The 20,293-nt window shown below is 42.7% G+C and overlaps 1 protein-coding gene across 2 annotated transcripts in view; it reads left to right on the top strand.

Annotated features, from left to right (window-relative positions):
• The window catches only part of PAWR (pro-apoptotic WT1 regulator), a 164,272-nt gene that overhangs the window by 75,135 nt on the left and 68,844 nt on the right, over positions 1-20,293 (top strand). For both annotated transcript variants that reach the window (XM_050935795.1, XM_050935802.1), the window contains exon 3: positions 15,482-15,610. In XM_050935795.1, the coding sequence (XP_050791752.1) occupies positions 15,482-15,610 (129 nt within the window). The remainder of the gene's footprint in view (positions 1-15,481; positions 15,611-20,293) is intronic.

Here is a 20,293-nt window from a genome sequence, read left to right as displayed (position 1 = left end):
CCTTTTCACGAACATATGTGCTGGAACTCGGGATACTGGGGGTACTACTGCACCCCTGGCTTGAAGTGGTTTCCATTATATACAGGGTTTACAGTTGGGTTCATTAGCTCTCAGCGTCCCCACTATAACAGTTTTTCCAGCACCCCTGCTTATGCAGTTGGACTGTTGGCTCTTGTACTCTTCTCCCTTTCCATGGACCCCAAGCCCCTCTGATTTTCAGTTCTCACTCTTGTCCTTTCCTTCCAGAAATTTCAATGAGACTCTTAGCTTCACATTTCCTCACTTCTTCATTTGACCTGCAGCCCTGGCTCAACTCTCCCACTCCAAAAAGGCTATTCCCTCAACTTGGTCTTTACCAGGCACTGCTTTCTCTTTGATCTTTCTGATGCTGATTTTCCTTTGTCCAACCATTACCTGGTGTCTTTCATCATCACTCATCAGTCACTGCCCTTTTCCTCTGTCACATGGCCTTTCCACATCTTCACATTCATCAGCACTGATGACTTCTTGTCTGCACTCAGCCCGCTCTTCTCTTTCCTTTCTTTCATTGATGTGATTGATTCTCTCCATGCTTCAGTCTTCTCTTATACTCTTTTGCCCCTCTCTCCCAGTGCAAGGGCCATCCTTCTAGCCCCCAACCCTAGCTCATTCCCTATTTCTGCTTCCTCCTCACCAGGTGTGTCTGGCAGAAATCCTGTGACCAAGGTTACTATCTATTACAAATTCATTCTCTTCTCCTTCCATTTTGCTAACTAAACAATGTTACGTCTCCAACTTAATTTAATCCAATCTTATCTGCCTTTTTACCACCTTTGATTCACTCCTCAAATCCTTTCCTCCTTTGCCTGCACTTCTTTCTCCACTCAAGACTTCTTCCAAGAGAAAATTGAGAAAATTACATGACCTTCCCCTGCCCTTCAGTGTGGCTTCCCTGTTACAGATGCAGAACTTTCTCCTCTGCTGTTATCTTTGCTTCAGTGACCCCATCCCATCATCTCCCTTCCATTACTCTTACTCTTCTGTTTAGCCTTTTACTCTCTTATGATTGTTCCCTCTCATAATACAAGCATGCTTTAGTCTTTCCCATCTTAAAAACAAACAAACAAAAACCCTCAAGTCCCCACTTGCCTCTCTAACTACTGCCCCATCTCATGTCTTTCTTTGATTTCTAAGGTCAATAAATGTGATGTTTTTAATCACTGCCTGGAGTTCCTCTCTTGCACTTCTATCATAGACCCTTTGCAATCCAGTTTCTGTCTCTTGCTGAAATTCTCTTGCCATAGTCTCTAGTGACTTATTCATAGCTAAAATGCAGAACCAGTACTCCATCTTCATCCTCCTTGACATGTCAACTGCCTTTGACACAATAATCCATATTTTTCTTCTTGAAATCTTGTCCTCTCTTGGCTTCCTTCACTCTGTCCTCTTCTGTTTCTCCTCCTATCCATTCAGAATTCTGCTGCAAAGATTTTTCCTAGCCTGTCGCTTTGACCATGTCATTCCTCTTTGCAACCTTCCACTGGCTCCACCTTCTCTATTGCATCAGACATAAACTACTTGTCTTCACTTTCAAGGGACTTCCCAACTTATCCCCATCCTACCTGTCAGGGCGGCTCTAGCTTTTTTGCCACCCCAAGCATGGCAGTCAGGCAGCCTTCAGCGGCTTGCCCACGGGAGGTCCCCTGTCCCGCGGATTCGGCGGCTTGCCTGCTGGAGGTCCGCCGGTCCCACAGCTTTGGTGTACTTACCGCCGAATCCGCGGGACCGGCGGACCTCCCACAGGCGCGCCGCCGAAGGCTGCCTGACTGCTGCCCTCACAGGGACCGGCAAGGTGCCCCCCGCGGCTTAGCACCTCAGGCACGCGCTAGTGCCTGGAGCTGCTGCTGCTACTACCTGTCATCTCTCATTTGCTGTTCAGATGTTGACTTTTGCCTCTTTGGCCCATGATACTAGCCTCCATCACTCTCTTGTAACATTTTCAAATAAGCCTGCGTTTTTCCCCGCATTATACCCCATGTGCTTGGGAGGAGCTCCCCATGTACATCTGCAGCTACCTGATTGTCTTCCTTCAGATGCCTTTCTTTGAAACTCCCCTTTCCGATGATGCTCACAGTCAGTTGACAGCCATTAGATTGTTGGTGTGCTGACCAATATTCTTTGTTTTTATTGTACCTCATCAATCAGTCTGGATCCATCTCTTGTCCTATAAGTAGGGCTTGACTACACAGTGCTGCCGAGTGACCTAGAGAGGTGTGAATTGTAGAGCCCTCTAATGTTTTGCACTCTGCAATTATAGGTCCTACTGGTGAAAACTAAAAGGTACCTATCCAGTTTGCACTGCAGCACCATGTAGATATAAATGGTAAATTCTTTAGGGGCACAGATCATCTTTTTGTTCAGTTTGTGCTAGGCACTGTACATTGAAGTGGTCTTATCCATGACTAGGGCTGTTGGATGCTATGGTAATACGGATGATAATGTCTCTTTTTGAAGATGAATTGAGAAGATGTGAACAAAAGGAGTAACTGCTAGACTCTATACAACTCAATGACAGAGAAACAGAATAATCACAGCATGTGAAACGTGAATAGAAATCAGAATTCTAAAATGCCATAGCCAGACATGCAGACAGATATCCACCACTTCAACATCCTGGAGAAAACACCAAAAGAAAATAATTCCAAACCTCTACATAAGTAGTGTCCCTAACATCTCAGAAATGTCCAATAATTCTGAAGATACTGAGCAGACCAGAGTGCACATGCTTTCTGGGATGGTGGAGTGTATAAGTGCAGATGGAAAACTTGGATCCATCTATGAGAAACCTCCAACATTTAGAGAAAAGTCTGACTTTATAGTAGAACCTTGATGATGATGATTTTTAACAAACTCCAGTTTGTACAAACGACCATTAATATGGACCCCATGGCACCCTTAATTAAGTGTTGAAGAACAGATCAACATCTCTTCATGTGGTAACGTGAAGGATAAGGAGAAAGTGATGCAGTGCACCAAACTTCAGCTTAAGCACTATAATTTTGAAATGATAAAGTTTATGAACTCTTCAATCCACTGTTAGTATTGGTATCACATACAAGGTATTGGTTATTGCCTATTGAGTATCATTGCTCAGTATTCGTGTCTGGCTTAAACAGTATGGTATGACCTGACTCCAACCCTTCAAGTGTGGTAGTGATTGATGTAAACATTGAATGACATTCAGGTGGATAGCAACAGAAAACAAAGTATTAGCTCACTAAACCAGGAAATAGAAACATATGAAAGCCTCATAACTAACTTTTAACAAATATTTTCAATGCAACTTGATATCAAGGTTGTATTGCAAACTGATGAAAGTATTAGTTTAAAAATGTAAGAGAAAATACATTTAGAAACACAGAATTGATAAACTCATTTGCTCAAACACTTCCCCCAACCATCCACTCACCCTGTAACTCTTTAAGATGCTAGCCTCTTGTCATAAACAGATAAGTAAGAGTTAATAAAAGAAAAGTGCTTCATATCTCTCTTGCCTGGAAAGGGTTAACAAGAACAGTGAGCCTGGCTGTCACCTGATCAGAGGACAGGATATTTTCAAATCTTGAGGGAAGGAAGTTTTGTGTGTGTGCTGTTAGTTTTTGGTGGTGGTTCACTCTGGAGGCTCAGAGGGGCCAGACGTGCAACCAGGTTTCTCTCCAATCTCTCCAATACAGGCTCTTATAAGTTCAGTATAGTGAGTACTAGGTGATAAGGCGAGCTAAGCTTATGTTTGTTTTCTTTATTTGCAAATGTGTATTTGGCTGGAAGGAGTTCAAATTTATATTTTGCTGAAAGGATTTTAATTTGTACTTGAATACTTAGGCTGATAGGGTATTCCTATAGCTGAAAGACCCTGTAACATATTCCATCTTAAATTTACGAAGATAATTTTTACTTTTGTTTTTTCTTTAATTGAAAGTTTTTCTTGTTTAAGAACCTGATTGTTTTTTTATTCTGGTGTGAGACCCCAGGGGACGGGGTCTGGATTCACCAGGGAATTGGTGGGGAGAACGGAGGGAAGGGGGAGAGAGAGGCTAATTTCTCTCTGTGTTAGGATTAGTGTCTGTCTCAGGGAGAATCTGGGAGGGGAAGAGAGGAGGAGGGGGGAAGGTGCATTTTCCTCTCGGTTATAAGATTCAAGGAGTTTGAATCACAGTGACTTCCAGGGTAACCCAGGGAGGGGAAGCCTGGGAGAGGCAACAGTGAGGGAAAGGTTTTCCTTTCCTTGTGGTAAGATCCAGAGGGTCTGGGTCTTGGGGGGTCCCCAGGGAAGGTTTTGGGGGGACCAGAGTGTACCAGGCACTGGAATTCCTGGTTGGTGACAGTGCTACAAGTACTAAGCTGGTAATTGAGCTTAGAGGAATTTATGCTGGTACCCCTTCTTTGGACGCTTGGTTCAGAGTGGGGAATTATACCATGACACCTCTAGTGTAAGGGAAGGAAATAGAGTGCAATAACAATATACCAGTTTGCTTGTTTTAAAGATGCCCCCAAATATTGTAGTGACTATCCTAGTCAGTCTGTTTTTAACAATAGGTATCTTTTTCAGAGTTCTCTTCTAGCATCTAAGGCATCTGTTTGGGGCTTATCTACATTAGGATTTTTTCCCCAAATTCCCCACTGTTGCTCCCTCCTAGCAGTTGCTTCAGCAGTGATGCACACAAGGGTAGCACAAGTAAGAACATTGTTTTCACAGTAGTCCTCTAACTCTCTCTGAGCAAGGTGAGACTACATGTTGGTAACATTGCATACAATCTTGAACTGTTTACATTAACTCCACCAAGCTGAACCAAGCTCCACCAAGTTGGTGGTTGGAGACTCTCTGCTGAGGAGGATGGAGACACCCATCTGTCGCCCTGACCGTTCATCCCGGGAGGTATGCTGCTTGCCAGGGGCCCATATCCGAGATGTTACAGAGGCATTGTCGAGGATTATCCGGCCTTCTGACTTCTACCCTATGCTACTCATCCATGTGGGCACAAATGATACTGTGAGGTGTGACACTGAGCAGATCAAAAGTGACTACAGGGCTCTGGGAGTACGGGTTAAGGAGTTTGGAGTGCAGGTGGTATTCTCTTCGATTCTTCCTGTCGAAGGTAGGGGCCCGGGCAGAGACAGATGCATCGTGGAGGTGAATGTCTGGCTGCGAAGATGGTGTCGCCAGGAGGGCTTTGGCTTCCTTGACCACGGGATGCTATTCGAGGAAGGACTGCTAGGCAGAGATGGCGTTCACCTTTCGAGAAGGGGAAAGGCCTTATTTGCGCACAGACCGGCTAACCTAGTAAGGAGGGCTTTAAACTAGGTTCAACGGGGACAGGTGAGCAAACCCCACAGGTAAGTGGGGAACAAGACCTGGGAGATGGGTCGGAAACAGGAGGGAGCACGGGCTATAATGGCAGAGAGAAAGGAGGGTCAGGGCAAAGCTGGGAGGCAAGATCAAACCAGTATCTTAGATGCCTATATACAAATGCAGGAAGTATGGGTAATAAGCAGGAAGAACTGGAAGTGCTAATAAATAAATACAACTATGACACTGTTGGCATTACTGAAACTTGGTGGGATAATACACACGACTGGAATGTTGGTGTGGATGGGTATAGTTTGTTCAGGAAGGATAGACAGGGGAAAAAGGGTGGAGGTGTTGCCTTATATATTAAAAATGTACACACTTGGACTGAGGTGGAGATGGACATAGGAGATGGAAGTGTTGAGTGTCTCTGGGTTAGGCTAAAAGGGGTAAAAAACACGGGTGATGTTGTGCTGGGAGTCTACTACAGGCCACCTAATCAGGTGGAAGAGGTGGATGAGGCTTTTTTCAAACAACTAACAAAATCATCCAAAGCCCAAGATTTGGTGGTGATGGAGGACTTCAGCTATCCAGATATATGTTGGGAAAATAACACCGCGGGGCACAGACTATCCAATAAGTTCCTGGACTGCATTGCAGACAACTTTTTATTTCAGAAAGTTGAAAAAGCTACTGGGGGGAAGCTGTTCTAGACTTGATTTTAACAAATAGGGAGGAATTTGTTGAGAATTTGAAAGTAGAAGGAAGCTTGGGTGAAGGTGATCATGAAATCATAGAGTTTGCAATTCTAAGGAAGGGTAGAAGGGAGTACAGCAAAATAGAGACAATGGATTTCAGGAAGGTGGATTTTGGTAAGCTCAGAGAGCTGATAGGTAAGGTCCCATGGGAATCAAGACTGAGGGGAAAAACAACTGAGGAGAGTTGGCAGTTTTTCAAAGGGACGCTATTAAGGGCCCAAAAGCAAGCTATTCCGATGGTTAGGAAAGATAGAAAATGTGGCAAAAGACCACCTTGGCTTAACCACGAGATCTTGCGTGACCTACAAAATAAAAAGGCTTCATCTAAAAAATGGAAACTAGGTCAGATTACAAAGGACGAATATAGGCAAATAACACAGGAATGCAGAGGCAAGATTAGAAAGGCAAAGGCACAAAATGAGCTCAAACTAGCTATGGGAATAAAGGGAAACAAGAAGACTTTTTATCAATACATTAGAAGCAAGAGGAAGACCAAGGACAGGGTAGGCACACTGCTCAGTGAGGAGGGAGAAACAGTAACAGGAGACTTGGAAATGGCAGAGAAGCTTAATGACTTCTTTGTTTCGGTCTTCACTGAGAAGTCTGAAGGAATGTCTAATATAGTGAATGCTTACGGGAAGAGGGTAGGTTTAGAAGATAAAATAAAAAAAGAGCAAGTAAAAAATCACTTAGAAAAGTTTGATGCCTGCAAGTCACCAGGGCCTGATGAAATGCATCCTAGAATACTCAAGGAGTTAATAGAGGAGGTATCTGAGCCTTTAGCTATTATCTTTGGGAAATCATGGGAGACGTGAGAGATTCCAGAAGACTGGAAAAGGGCAAATATAGTGCCCATCTATAAAAAGGGAAATAAAAACAACCCAGGAAACTACAGACCAGTTAGTTTAACTTCTGTGCCAGGGAAGATAATGGAGCAAGTAATTAAAGAAATCATCTGCAAACACTTGGAAGGTGGTAAGGTGATAGGGAATAGCCAGCATGGATTTGTAAAGAACAAACCATGTCAAACTAATCTAATAGCATTCTTTGATAGGATAACGAGCTTTGTGGATAAGGGAGAAGCGGTGGATGTGATATACCTAGACTTTAGTAAGGCATTTGATACGATCTCGCATGATATTCTTATAGATAAACTAGGAAAGTACAATTTAGATGGGGCTACTATAAGGTGGGTGCATAACTGGCTGGATAACCATACTCAGAGAGTAGTTATTAATGGCTCCCAATCCTGCTGGAAAGGTATAACAAGTGGGGTTCCGCAGGGGTCTGTTTTGGGACCGGCTCTGTTCAATATCTTCATCAAAGATTTAGATGTTGGCATAGAAAGTACGCTTATTAAGTTTGCGGACGATACCAAACTGGGAGGGATTGCAACTGCTTTGGAGGACAAGGTCAAAATTCAAAATGATCTGGACAATTTGGAGAAATGGTCTGAGGTAAACAGGATGAAGTTCAATAAAGATAAATGCAAAGTGCTCCACCTAGGAAGGAACAATCAGTTTCACACATACAGAATGGGAAGAGACTGTCTAGGAAGGAGTATGGCAGAAAGATCTAGGGGTCATAGTGGACCACAAGCTTAATATGAGTCAACAGTGTGATACTGTTGCAAAAAAAGCAAACGTGATTCTGGGATGCATTAACAGGTGTGTTGTAAACAAGACACGAGAAGTCATTCTTCCGCTTTACTCTGCGCTGGTTAGGCCTCAGCTGGAGTCTTGTGTCCAGTTCTGGGCACCGCATTTCAAGAAAGATGTGGAGAAATTGGAGAGGGTCCAGAGAAGAGCAACAAGAATGATTAAAGGTCTTGAGAACATGACCTATGAAGGAAGGCTGAAGGAATTGGGTTTGTTTAGTTTGGAAAAGAGAAGACTGAGAGGGGACATGATAGCAGTTTTCAGGTATCTAAAAGGGTGTCCTCAGGAGGAGGGAGAAAACTTGTTCACCTTATCCTCCAATGATAGAACAAGAAGCCATGGGCTTAAACTGCAGCAAGGGAGATTTAGATTGGACATTAGGAAAAAGTTCCTAACTGTCAGGGTAGTTAAACACTGGAATAGATTGCCTAGGGAAGTTGTGGAATCTCCATCTCTGGAGATATTTAAGAGTAGGTTAGATAAATGTTTCTTAGGGATGGTCTAGACAGTATTTGGTCCTGCCATGAGGGCAGGGGACTGGACTCGATGACCTCTCGAGGTCCCTTCCAGTCCTAGAGTCTATGAGTCTATGAACAGGAGGGAAATTTAGAAAAAATTGGTAGTATAGATCAGGGTTTCTCAAACAGCAGCTGCCGCTTGTGTAGGGAAAGCCCCTGGCAGGCCTGGCCGGTGTGTTTACCTGCCCTGTCCGTAGGTCTGGCTGATCGCAGCTCCCACTGGCCACGGCTCGCTGGTCCAGGCCAATGCGAGCTGCTGGAAGTGGCCGTGGAGCAGCAATCCGAGGCCAGTGATAGCCGTGATCGGTCAGACCTGCAGACAGGGCAGGTAAACACACCAGCCCGGCCCACCAGGGGCTTTCTCTACACAAGCGGCGACCCCTGTTTTGAGAAACCCTGCTTCAGCATGTACATGTGTACTAAACTGAAGCTCCAACCCATCTATTTGCTGAAGGGAGGCACAGTTTTGTCTCTTCCTGCTGAAGCCTCCTGGCTGATATGAGAAAAGGGAGCCTTGGCCACTGTTCTTCCGGCCTCGCCCTTTTTTTGGAGGGGATGGCAAAGATATTTTTCTTTAGATAACTACAGTGCCTGTAGCTGCTCATGTTGTAACTTCTCCAAGCAGCGGCATGTAACTTACATAATTATTGAGTTTCAGTTTTACAGTCTTCTGAATAGCAGCAGTGAAACTGACTGCAAAACTTGTATTACCATGACAATCCATTTGAAAAGATTCATGTAAAATGTGGCTTATAACCACCAGAAGCTTGAGGTTTCCCACAGAGAGTCCTACTCCTATTTCCACCCCCAGGAACATTTGTCAATTTTTGAACCGTTGTCTTTCTTTCCAAATGAGGCATCACAATCAACCCCAAAGCATCCCACCATGCAGTCTGTAATCAACTGTGGGCCACCTGCTTTTCACTGACCCATTGCTGCATTCAGATGTTCTTTGATACAAAAGATTTCTGCCTTTAATCTGCCGCTTAGTTGAAAATCCATGCTTATGACCATGACCAATATAGATGCTGAAATGCTCTACTTTAATGTGATTACTTTCTGCACTTTTGAAAGTTCCTTCCTTGAGATCAGATGTTTGAAGCCCCTGCTTGGGACACTCATGTTTATTTTATTATTTTATGTGAGTAGTTTATTATTTTATGTGAGTAGTAAGAGTCTAGCATTTTTTTTAAAGAAAAGTGGCTAATCCTAATGTCACTGTGTTCCCCTTTTCAATAAAATAGTTTCTAGATTATAGAGTGAAAGAATTGAGTGTATAATACCTGCCCTTTTATCCAGCATAGTCACTAACCTATTACGTGGAAAGCACTTAGAGATATGTGGAGTACAAAAGGCCCTGTATAAGATCCAAATATTTGTCACATCTCTCATAGGTTATTAAAACCTGTTGAGCAGGTTCCTGGGAGGAGTGTTGAACAAGCCATTAAAGAGTCTTGTAAAGCTCCTAAATAGGCAGAATTTGAACATTTGATTCTTATTTGAACGCTGTTTGCCTATCTTGTAGTCACCATTGTTTGGCCTAAACAGTTCTGTAGTGCTGATGTTCTCTGTTAAACATCTGGAACATTCCACACCTGAGATGGCTGTGTTAATTGGTTTTGATGGATATGTTTGTAGACTAGCTAATTCTGCAAAGCTGTTAGGTTCTTTCCATACAATGAATTCTGTAAAAATGAAAAGCAATTGCTACAGGTTCAGCTAAACATTTCAGGAATTGCCAAAAAGATATGAACTAAATAAATGTGCGGTGGCTCCGCCTCCTTTGAAGGTTTTTGGGGAAATGTACTATATCCCCAAATAGGAGTGGGTGGGTGTGTGTGTGTGTGTGGTGGTTTTTACAGTTTCAGAGGTGTGCATGACACTTTTTACAAATATAGGAAGATGAAACCTTATGACTGAAGTAGGACAGGTATGTGACAAACCAGTTTTAGATGTGACAGTAAGAGCAGACAGCGCAGCAGTGGAAACTGAATGCTAAGAAAAAAGGTGACTTTGAATGAGGGATTTGTAAGGTAGTCCTTTCATACTTGCAGCTAAGTTTATCAAGCTTTTATAAATAATCAGCTGAGGAAGCAAGATGTTGGTTACTGCCAAAGTGAATTCCAGTATAGCCAAGTTCTTGGGCTGATTCTTTTGTGATAAAAGGGAATCTTAGAAAATATTTTTACCGTTTCAGTTCGGTATCTCTGTCTCCGGGGTTGCCTGCTTAATTTTCAACACCAGTGAATCCTTAGCACCTCAAACTTTTTTTTAAGTTGCTGTTAATATATTGTTTACTAGATTAAAAGCTTGTTTGCTGTAGACTAGAATGAATTTTGTTCTCTAACCAGTTTCTGTACAATCATGTCTGTCTTGCCTCCTAAACAGTAAAGATATTTTTGTTATAAAGAAGTTTCAAAATGATAAGCAGTGGTGCTTGAATTCTGCAATTTCAGCAATTGCTCATATGTGTTCAAATGTGATGTTTAGTGTAAACTGATCTAGTTTGAGACTTTTCTTCCTTTAGAAAAACACCATTTTCGGCTATGGAAAAAACATAATCTCTAATTGTTTTTAGTCACTTCCACTAAAGTGTTTGTGTACAGCTGCGATTCATTTAAAATGTTTTCTTTCTGCTAAGTCAAATTCAACTGCAAACTGGCAGTGAATTGGGAATGCAGGAATATCTTTGTGGCTGTTTTCAAGTGAATTAGAATGAAGAAGAAAACTTCCTACTTTTATTTTCCACAGTAGAGGTTTATAGCAAAACTGTTTATGCTACAGCATCAAATATTTATTGAAATGCTAGAAAACCTAAGGAATTTCTGTGGATTGCTAGTATTAAGATCAGATGTGCAAATGTCACATTGAATATCTGCTGTACCAGAACACAAGTGATTTGAAAGGAAAATACTTTTTTAGAGATTTGAATTCCCTTGCGTGGAGCAGCAAAATTTTTTAAAAAGCAAGAAAAGTATGATAATCACTGAGGTGTGATGCAGACATGAGTACAGTACTCCGATACTGCTGACAGAGACATGAATTCTTGTATTTGTTGCGTTTAATGATGTGGAACCATTTTATGAAGCGAAGCAAACTATTTCAGAGAAGAGTGGAATGCAAGGCAAAACAACACTTCAGTTGACTGATATGTCCTAATGGTCCAGATAATTGCAGCAGTAAGAGAACCTGTTTTTAATATACTCAGACTGTGATGAGATTTTGTAAATTTCTAAGGGCTTGTCTACATCACAAAGTTGCAGCGCTGGTGAGGGGGTTACAGCGCTGCAACTTAGGAGGTGTACACATCTGCAGGGCATCACCAGCGCTGCAACTCCCTGTTTGCAGCGCTGGCCGTACTCCCGTTTTGTCTCGGGTGTAGAGGATCCAGCGCTGGTGATCCAGCGCTGGTAATCAAGTGTAGACACTTACCAGCGCTTTTCTTGACCTCCGTGGAATAAGCAGGTATCCCAGCATACCTGAGGAAGCCTCTGGTAATCAAGCTGGTCTCCTTCCCCGGTTTGCTCTCGCGTTCCCCGAACCCCGAGCAAGCAGGTCTCCTTCCCTGCGGTTTGCAGGGTGGTTCGGGGAACGCGAGAGCAAACCGCGGCGAAGCTGGTCTCCTTCCCCGGTTTGCTCTTGCGTTCCCCGAACCCCCGAGCAAGCAGGTCTCCTTCCCTGCGGTTTGCAGGGTGGTTCGGGGAACGCGAGAGCAAACCGCGGCGAAGCTGGTCTCCTTCCCCGGTTTGCTCTCGCGTTCCTCGAACCCCCGAGCAAGCAGGTCTCCTTCCCTGCTGTTTGCAGGGGGGTTCGGGGAACGCGAGAGCAAACCGCGGCGAAGCTGGTCTCCTTCCCCGGTTTGCTCTCGCGTTCCCCGAACCCCCGAGCAAGCAGGTCTCCTTCCCTGCGGTTTGCAGGGGGGTTCGGGGAACGCGAGAGCAAACCGCGGCGAAGCTGGTCTCCTTCCCCGGTTTGCTCTCGCGTTCCCCGAACCCCCGAGCAAGCAGGTCTCCTTCCCTGCGGTTTGCAGGGGGGTTCGGGGAACGCGAGAGCAAACCGCGGCGAAGCTGGTCTCCTTCCCCGGTTTGCTCTCGCGTTCCCCGAACCCCCATGCAAGCAGGTCTCCTTCCCTGCGGTTTGCAGGGGGGTTCGGGGAACGCGAGAGCAAACCGCGGTGAAGCTGGTCTCCTTCCCCGGTTTGCTCTCGCGTTCCCCGAACCCCCCTTGAAGCCGCCCAACAGCGCTGCAGTGTGGCCACATCTAACACCACTTGCAGCGCTGGTTGCTGTAAGTGTGGCCACTCTGCAGCGCTGGCCCTATACATCTGTACTAATACAGCTATAACAACCAGCGCTGCAAAATTGTAGATGTAGACATACCCTAACTTTTAAGTAATACCTTTTTAATTAAATCTACCACTTAAAGTCAGTAAAAGTCTCAAGTTTTATCACATACCATATTTTACTTCCAAAACTTAGAACCATGGTCACTAGAACTGAAGGCTAAGGATAGCTCTTCATAAATATTATTACAAATTTTAAGTTAAACATCTTGTGTTTAAAATAGTTGTAAATATTACGTCTATTTGAGCACGTCAGTATGTTTTCAGCTAGTGTATTTTTTTTTCTTGAGGATGGACCCGACTGTAACAGATTTTGAAAGTTGCTGACAGCTTGTCCATTTCAGAGGGATGGTAACATTCCTTGTCAAGACTTTATTAGCTGTAAGGAGCCACAAGGAGCAGACAATCCATTTCACAAGTGGATCTCAGCAAACTTCTCTTAGTGCATCTATATGCAGTCATAAGGCACCATAGCATTTTGTGGCTCTGCACAGCTCACAATTGCCTTAGCACGAGCTGGTGTACGGGTTCTGCTCCATGTTTCAGTTGGAAGGGGAGGCAATCTCCCCGCCCTCCTCTCACGGTAATCATGCAAGTTCAGGCTTACCCGGCTGCTCTTCTGTCAGGGAGTGAGCCTGACGCTACGCAATTCAGTTGCAGTCTCATTTGGAGTATTTGTGTGTAATGCACTTTGACAGTATTGATTTATTGTCACTATTGTGTGTGTCCTTTGAGCTCATGGGCATGGTGATGAGGGGTGGAGGAGATGCACTGCTCAATATGCTGCTAACTTAATATTTTTCTCTAAAATGTTGAGGGTGGGAATCCCATACCAATCACGATGTTAATATCCAAAACTGCTAAGGGTATTTTCAATACCATTCTTAGTAACAAATAGACAATCCTTGCATTGAAAATCTAATGATGGAGAATAAAATAATGGTGGGGAAAAAAGTTTCATCTCACTATGATTGCTACAAAATGTAAATTAGGTGCATTTGAGATGAAGTTGAAGCAGCAGAGGAAGAGGTTCGGGTTTTTTTTTCTGATTAAAATAGCAACTTAACTACTTCGGAGGTTTTGTATTCTGTGTAAATTTAGATGGATAGTCTTTTAAAAATGTAAAGAGTTTATTTGAAATAATTGCTTTCTGTTTTTTATAACTTTAAGATTTATTACATGATAGTTTAGGACAGCTTTCCTCACTCTAATCTCAAAGTTGAAAACTTTTTTCCTTTGAGGTTTTCCAGGGTTTTCACATTATTAATTGAATATTTTGAAATGTGGAGGCAGAATCTGCACTGAGTTTTAATCTTCGTTTTTATTTTTCTAGTAAAGTATCATACATCCACTGTGTGACACTAATCTTCACTTCATTTGAGAAATCTTGTATCAGATCAGTAGTTCTTTTTGTAGAAGTCTGGCTTTGTGAGAACTAAAGATAAATTCCTGTCTCTTTTTCATTTTAATTGTTTGGGTTTGTTTTGTTTTATTTGAAGTCTTGTGTTCCATCAGAGTGAATCATTAGGATAATGGCTGGTCTTCAGCTTCTAGTATTATAGCCTGTAGCATTTTCAATGTTATAAATGGTAGTGTATTCTGTCTTTAAGAAGAGAACCTCTTATTAGTAAGGCTACGTTTTAGTCACAGGTATTTTTAGTAAAAATCGGATGGGTCATGGGCAGTAAACAAAAATTCACAGCCTGCAACCTGTCCATGACTTTTACTCTATACCTCTACTAAAAGTTGGGTGGGTTGAACTGTGGCTGCTGGAGGAGGATGGCCCAGGACCCCCGCTGGTGCTGTGGTTGGGGAGGTGGGCTGCGGCGGCACTGCACAACCCGGGACCTCTGCTGGTGTGGGGCGGAAGGGTGGAGAAAGGGTTGGCGGGGCTGGCAGGCTCCTTACCCAGCTCCGATAGGCATGTCCCTGAAGCTCATAGCGGGAAGGGTGACCAGAGGGGCTCTGCATGCTGCTTCTGCCACAAGCACCGATTCTGGCAGCTCCCACTGCCTGGGAAACGCAGCCAATGAGAGACTAGGAAATGCAGGGACGTGCCGGTGGGAGACAGGGATCCCCCCTCAGGTAAGCGCTGTCCCGCTCCCCAGCTCCCTGCCCCAACCCTGAACCCTCTCCCACACATCCAAACTGCTGCTCCTGGCCCAGGGGCTGCCTGGCTTTGCTAGCCCCTGAACCAGCACCAGCACCCGCAGAAGTCATGGCAAGTCACAGAATCCGTGACCTCTGTGACAGTCACGCAGCCTTACTCATTAGTACTAGTTAGACAAGATGGATGAGGTAATATCTTTTGTTGGACCAACTTCTGTGGGTAAAAAAGCTACACAAACTACTGAAAACAAAATCAGACCACTAGATTTGTTTAATGTTAAGAGTGCAACTGAGATGACAAAGGCATGGAAACTTAGAATTAAGGCAGAAAATTCAGATTGACATTCCAGACTTAGCAAATGTTGCTGTGCCAAAAAGCAGGTCCAGTGGTGTGTGTTGAAGTGTCAGTCTGGTTTTTCTACTTTGCCTCTACATTTCCTCTATTATTTCCTTTGTTGGGCTTATACAGGCCTGCAAATGTTGCTCAAGCCAATTGGGTGTTTTGGGGGAACTGACTTTTTCTTAACTATTATTTTTTAAAAAACAAAATCTACTTAGTTTCCCAAACTTGATCTCTATATTTAAACTATTTCAGCATGACCAATATAGAATCAGAATCCCATGTTAATTTAAACAAAATGCATAAATCTTGAACTAACCTCTGAAACTATTAATACTGATATATAAACTTTATAGACTGCTTCAGTTTTTGTTTGCATACAAATCCAAAATGTCAAATAGCTTTTTTCAGCTGAGTATTTTGTTTTTAGAGTCTGGATGAATATGACGATGATGAAACAGGACAGAAGGAGCGAAAGAGGGAAGATGCTATTACACAGCAGAATACAATGCAGAATGAATCTGCCAGTGCAGACCCAGGGGGCTCGTACCTAATACAGGTGAGAACTTAAAATTTTGTTCCATTTAAATTTTAATTCAATTGCTAATGCCAGACTTAAATTTGGTTAATCTCATGTTTCTGATTTCTGTTTCAACTCCAACCAAGCAGTAAACTATTTTGTAAGTGGAAACAAGTTATCAGGACTGGTAATCCATTGTATTACTTAAAATGTACATTGATTTAGTCATCCTTCATTTTTATCACATTTAAAATGCTCTTTTATTATATTTGTCTTGTTACCTGATTGTTGCCTGATTTTCTTTTCTTCTGCGCTGCTGCTGGCAGAGCGCTTCCTTCAGAGCTGGGCTCCCAGCCAGCAGCCACTGCTTTCCGGCTGCCCAGCTCTGAAGTAAATGTGGTAATACCATGACCCTCCTAAAATAACCATGTGACACCCCCCATGCTCCCTCCAACTTCCTTTTGAGTCACAACCCCCAATCTGAGAGATGCTGATCTCCCCCATGGAATCTGTATATATAGGGTAAAATCACACAAAAGACCAGATTTCACAGTCCGTGACATGTTTTTCATGGCTGTGAATTTGGTAGGGCCCTATATATAAACAAGCAGGCTAGTCCTATGGACTACAAGATACTGATTTATATATGTTTAAACTTCACACACTATGATTTGTTTATTGACGTTTCTAAACTATAATTAAATTGAATGATTTCTGTGAACAAATTTTCAAGGCCAGGAAACAGTTTTAAACAATTAGTGTAGTATATATTAAAAAACTTTACTGTTCATTGCATTGTCAAAGGAAAATTTCCATTAAGCAAATATGCTAAGTGGTTTTTTTTAAACATTATTGAATGTATATCTGCCATCTTTTTGTTTTTAATGGTTAGACTGACTAAAGTTAGTTACATTGCAAAAGATGTCTGTGTTAATAAATAAAGATACCATTTTCATTTTCAGGAAGTCAACAGATAATCTCTCACTTTTTTGCCAGCAAAAGACTGAGTAAGAATCTACAAACTAAACTTTTTAATATCATTATTAAAATAAAATACTGTAGTAAATCGTGTGGCAGCTTCTCCTCAGTTAAGGTGGAGACTTATAATAGAAATAAGTCTGATCTTGGATTCCTCTCTAAAATGATAAAAATGTCCGGTTTGAGATGCCTAGGGCCTAATTTTTCCAGTTACATAAAATTATATGGTACTATATATGCTCAGAGCACGTGAGCTGTTTCTCCATAAATAAAGTACGATCAAGTCTGTATTTTACTACCTATCTAGGGACTATTTACTTCTGTAATATTCAGAAGTGAATACTGACAAGCAGAGGCATTGCATTTCAAAGTATGGCACCCACAGATTTCAGTTGTATTTGTGCATTGTGAGCACTTCTACAAATTACACCCCAGTGTCTCAACTCAAGCACCCAGAAAATGAGAACACACCTTTGAAAAGTTTGGTTTAAATGGCTTGCCTAGCATCACGTAGGAGCTCTCTGTGGCAGATGCAGGCACAGAATTCCGTTCTCCAGGGAATCATTCAAGTTGCCTTACCCATGAGCTCATCCTTTCGCTTCCTTCAATCTCGTGCATCTTTCACTGCACGCCTTCCAACTTCTGCAACAAATGAGGCAAGGGTTCTACAGTTGAGTCTACTTCGCTGCATAATCCTTATTCATCCCCAGAGCAGGTCCATCCTGTGCACTGAATGAGGCAGGGATACAATCTCCTTGTCTCTTTCTGTTCTCTGAGGTGCTTTGTCCTAATCTCTTGCCCAGTTGGTCACAGTTTTATGGAAAATAGGTCTTGTCAGACAAACCCAATTTCATTTTAAGGAAATTACAGGTTTAGTTGATAAACGTAACTGCATAGATGTAATAGTCCTAGACTTCTGTAGGAAGCTTAGTGTAGTTAGTATGATACAATGTGAATTATTCACTGTGAGGGTAGGCCTACGTTATGGATTAGTGTTAAACCCATTACTGTTTGTGATTTGTAATGGACACCTTTATGCAGGAAGTTAGAAGGAAGACTCTGGGAAACATGCTTTTTTGTCAGTAACGTCATTGTCAATTATGCCACGAAGATAAATACAAACTGGAAATGGACCTAGTACTATGGAAGGGCTATATTAGAAGAAAATGGCTTACAAATCATCTGAAAAGACTAAATACAGTAACTCCTCACTTAAAGTCGTCCCAGTTAACATTGTTTTGTTATGTTGCTGATCAATTAGGGAACATGCTCGTTTAAAGTTGCGCAATGCTCCCTTACCACAGTGTTTGGCAGCTGCCTGCTTTGTCCACTGCTTGCAGAAAGTGCAGCCTGTTGGAGCTAGCTGGTGGGGGCTTGGAACCAGGGCGGACTGGCAGCCCCCCATCAGCTCCCCGCTCCCTTAAGTTCCCTGTGCAGCAGCTGCCCAGCAGGTTATCAGTTGTCAGCAGTTCAGCTGTCCCTCCCCTCACTGCCTTGTGCTGCTCCTGCCCTCTGCCTTGGAGTTGCTCCTCAGAGCCTGCTGCTTGGTGTGCAGGGGAGAGGGCAGGAAGAGAGGGGCTAATGTCAGAGTGTCTCCCTCTCCCTGCTTACCCCATCTCCATAGAGCGGGCGGGAGGGAGGAGGGTCATGACAGGGCTCAGGACAGAGGGAGCTTGCTAGCAGCAGCTGCTGTCGCAACTTGCTGGCCTACTTAAAAAGGGAATATACTTAGGGTGGAGTCAGCATACTTAAAGGGGCAATGTATCTCTCTCGCTCGCGCGCACGCGCACACACACACACACCCCGTGTGTGTGTCTGCCATGCTGTCTTCCCTCCCTCCATTTGTGTTGCCTTAACATTAACAATGTGTTAACCCTTGAGGGCTCAGCCGAGTGCTAGTTCATCATTCAGCACTAAGGCATTCCTTGGGAAATAGTCCATCCTCTGACTTCACCACCTCAACCAAGCTTCACAATCATCATTGCTGTGTACAGTATCCAATTGTTTATTTAAAATTTATGGTGTGTGTGTGTGTGTGTGTGTGTGTGTGTGTGTGTGTGTGTGTGTGTGTGTAAAATATATATACAGTCTTTTGTCTGGTGAAAAAAAATTCCCTGAAACCTAACCCCCCTATTTACATTAATTCTTTTGGGGAAATTGGATTCGCTTAACATGGTTTTGCTTAAAGTCACATTTTTCAGGAATATAACTGCAACATTAAGCGAGGAGTTACTGTACATATGATGCTTCCTTGAGAGGGACAACGAGAAGCCAAATGCAGAGTTAGTCTATGCAACAATTTAAATTCATTGGTTCAGTGTTGAGCCATGATGGGAATATGGCTCCAAAAAGTAGTTGTTAATAGGGAGTCATCAAATGGGGGTATTCCCAGTGGGGTTCTTCAAGGATTAGTACTGATCCCAATGCTATTCAGTATCTTATTAATGATTTGGAAGCAAATATAAAATCATTGCTGAATACATTTGCAGATGACACAAAAATTGGCAGACTGCTTTAATAATAAGTCATACAAAGCAATCTGGATCATTTGGTAATATGGACCTGCCCATTTGATCAAAATGAGTTTTTAATACTGCCAAATGCAAACTTTCATACATCTAGGAACAAGAAATGAAGCCCCTACTTGCAGAATATGGGACTGTATCCTGGAAAGTAGTGATTCAGAAAAAGATTTTAGGGGTCATAGTGAACAAACAACTGAACATGAACTTCCAGTGTGACACTGTGACTGAAAGGGCTAATGTGATCCATGGATGTGGAGACAGAGGAGTAGTCAGTAGGAATAAGGAGGTGATGATGATTATCTCTGTATACAATATTGGTGAGGCTGATACTGGAATACTGCATTTGGGCGTGGTGGTAACATTTTAAAAAATGTTGAAAATTTGGAGATGGTCCAGAAAAGTACCATTTAAGCTAATTTGAGAGCTGGAAAAATGCCTTACAGTGAAAGACTTGGAGCCCAGTCTGTTTTAATTTATAAAAAAGATGATTTGTGGTGTGTAAGTACATTCATGGGAGAAAATACTGGAAATTTAAAGTGCTCTTTAATCTAGTGGAAAAATCATCATAATGACTGAAGTCATAGCCAGACAACTTCAAGTTGGAAATAAGGCACACTTTTAACAGTGATGTTTGTTTATTAATTATTGGAACAAATTAGCAAGGAAAGTGGTGGATTCTGCAGCTCTTGATATCTTAAATTCAAGACTGAATGCTTTCTGGAAAACCTGCTTTAGTCAGACACAAGTTATTGAGCTAAATACAGGAGTAATTGTGTGAAATTTAATGGTCTGCGATGTACAGGAGGTCAGACTAAATGACCTTGGGTTTCTTTCTGGCCTTAAAGTTTATGAATATTTATTTGTACAAGACTTCAGCTCCAAAGATCTTGCAATCAAAATATAAGATGAAACAAGTGGGTACAGCGAGACGGGGGCACCAAGATGCAGCAGGACACTTGCAGCTTGGCTTTATTTTCTGGCAGTCGTGGGCTGAAACATACACCAGAGTTCTACTGAAGTACTTCAAAGTAGTTTTTCCAGAAACTTCCGAAGGTGTGCCTATGGCCATTCAAAGGAGGAAGCACTGAGCCCAGTTGGAAACTAGGCATCAGTCTTTACAAAAGAAATCCATTGAATTCTTCAAGTGAAAGCTAATGGGTTTACAAAATCAGAATATTGTTTTGTTAAATGACCATGTTGAAAACAGAAATGCCCATCA

Source organism: Gopherus flavomarginatus, chromosome 1, assembly GCF_025201925.1.
Source record: "Gopherus flavomarginatus isolate rGopFla2 chromosome 1, rGopFla2.mat.asm, whole genome shotgun sequence".
NCBI lineage: Eukaryota > Metazoa > Chordata > Testudines > Testudinidae > Gopherus > Gopherus flavomarginatus.
This window is presented reverse-complemented; position numbering and strand designations above follow the sequence as displayed.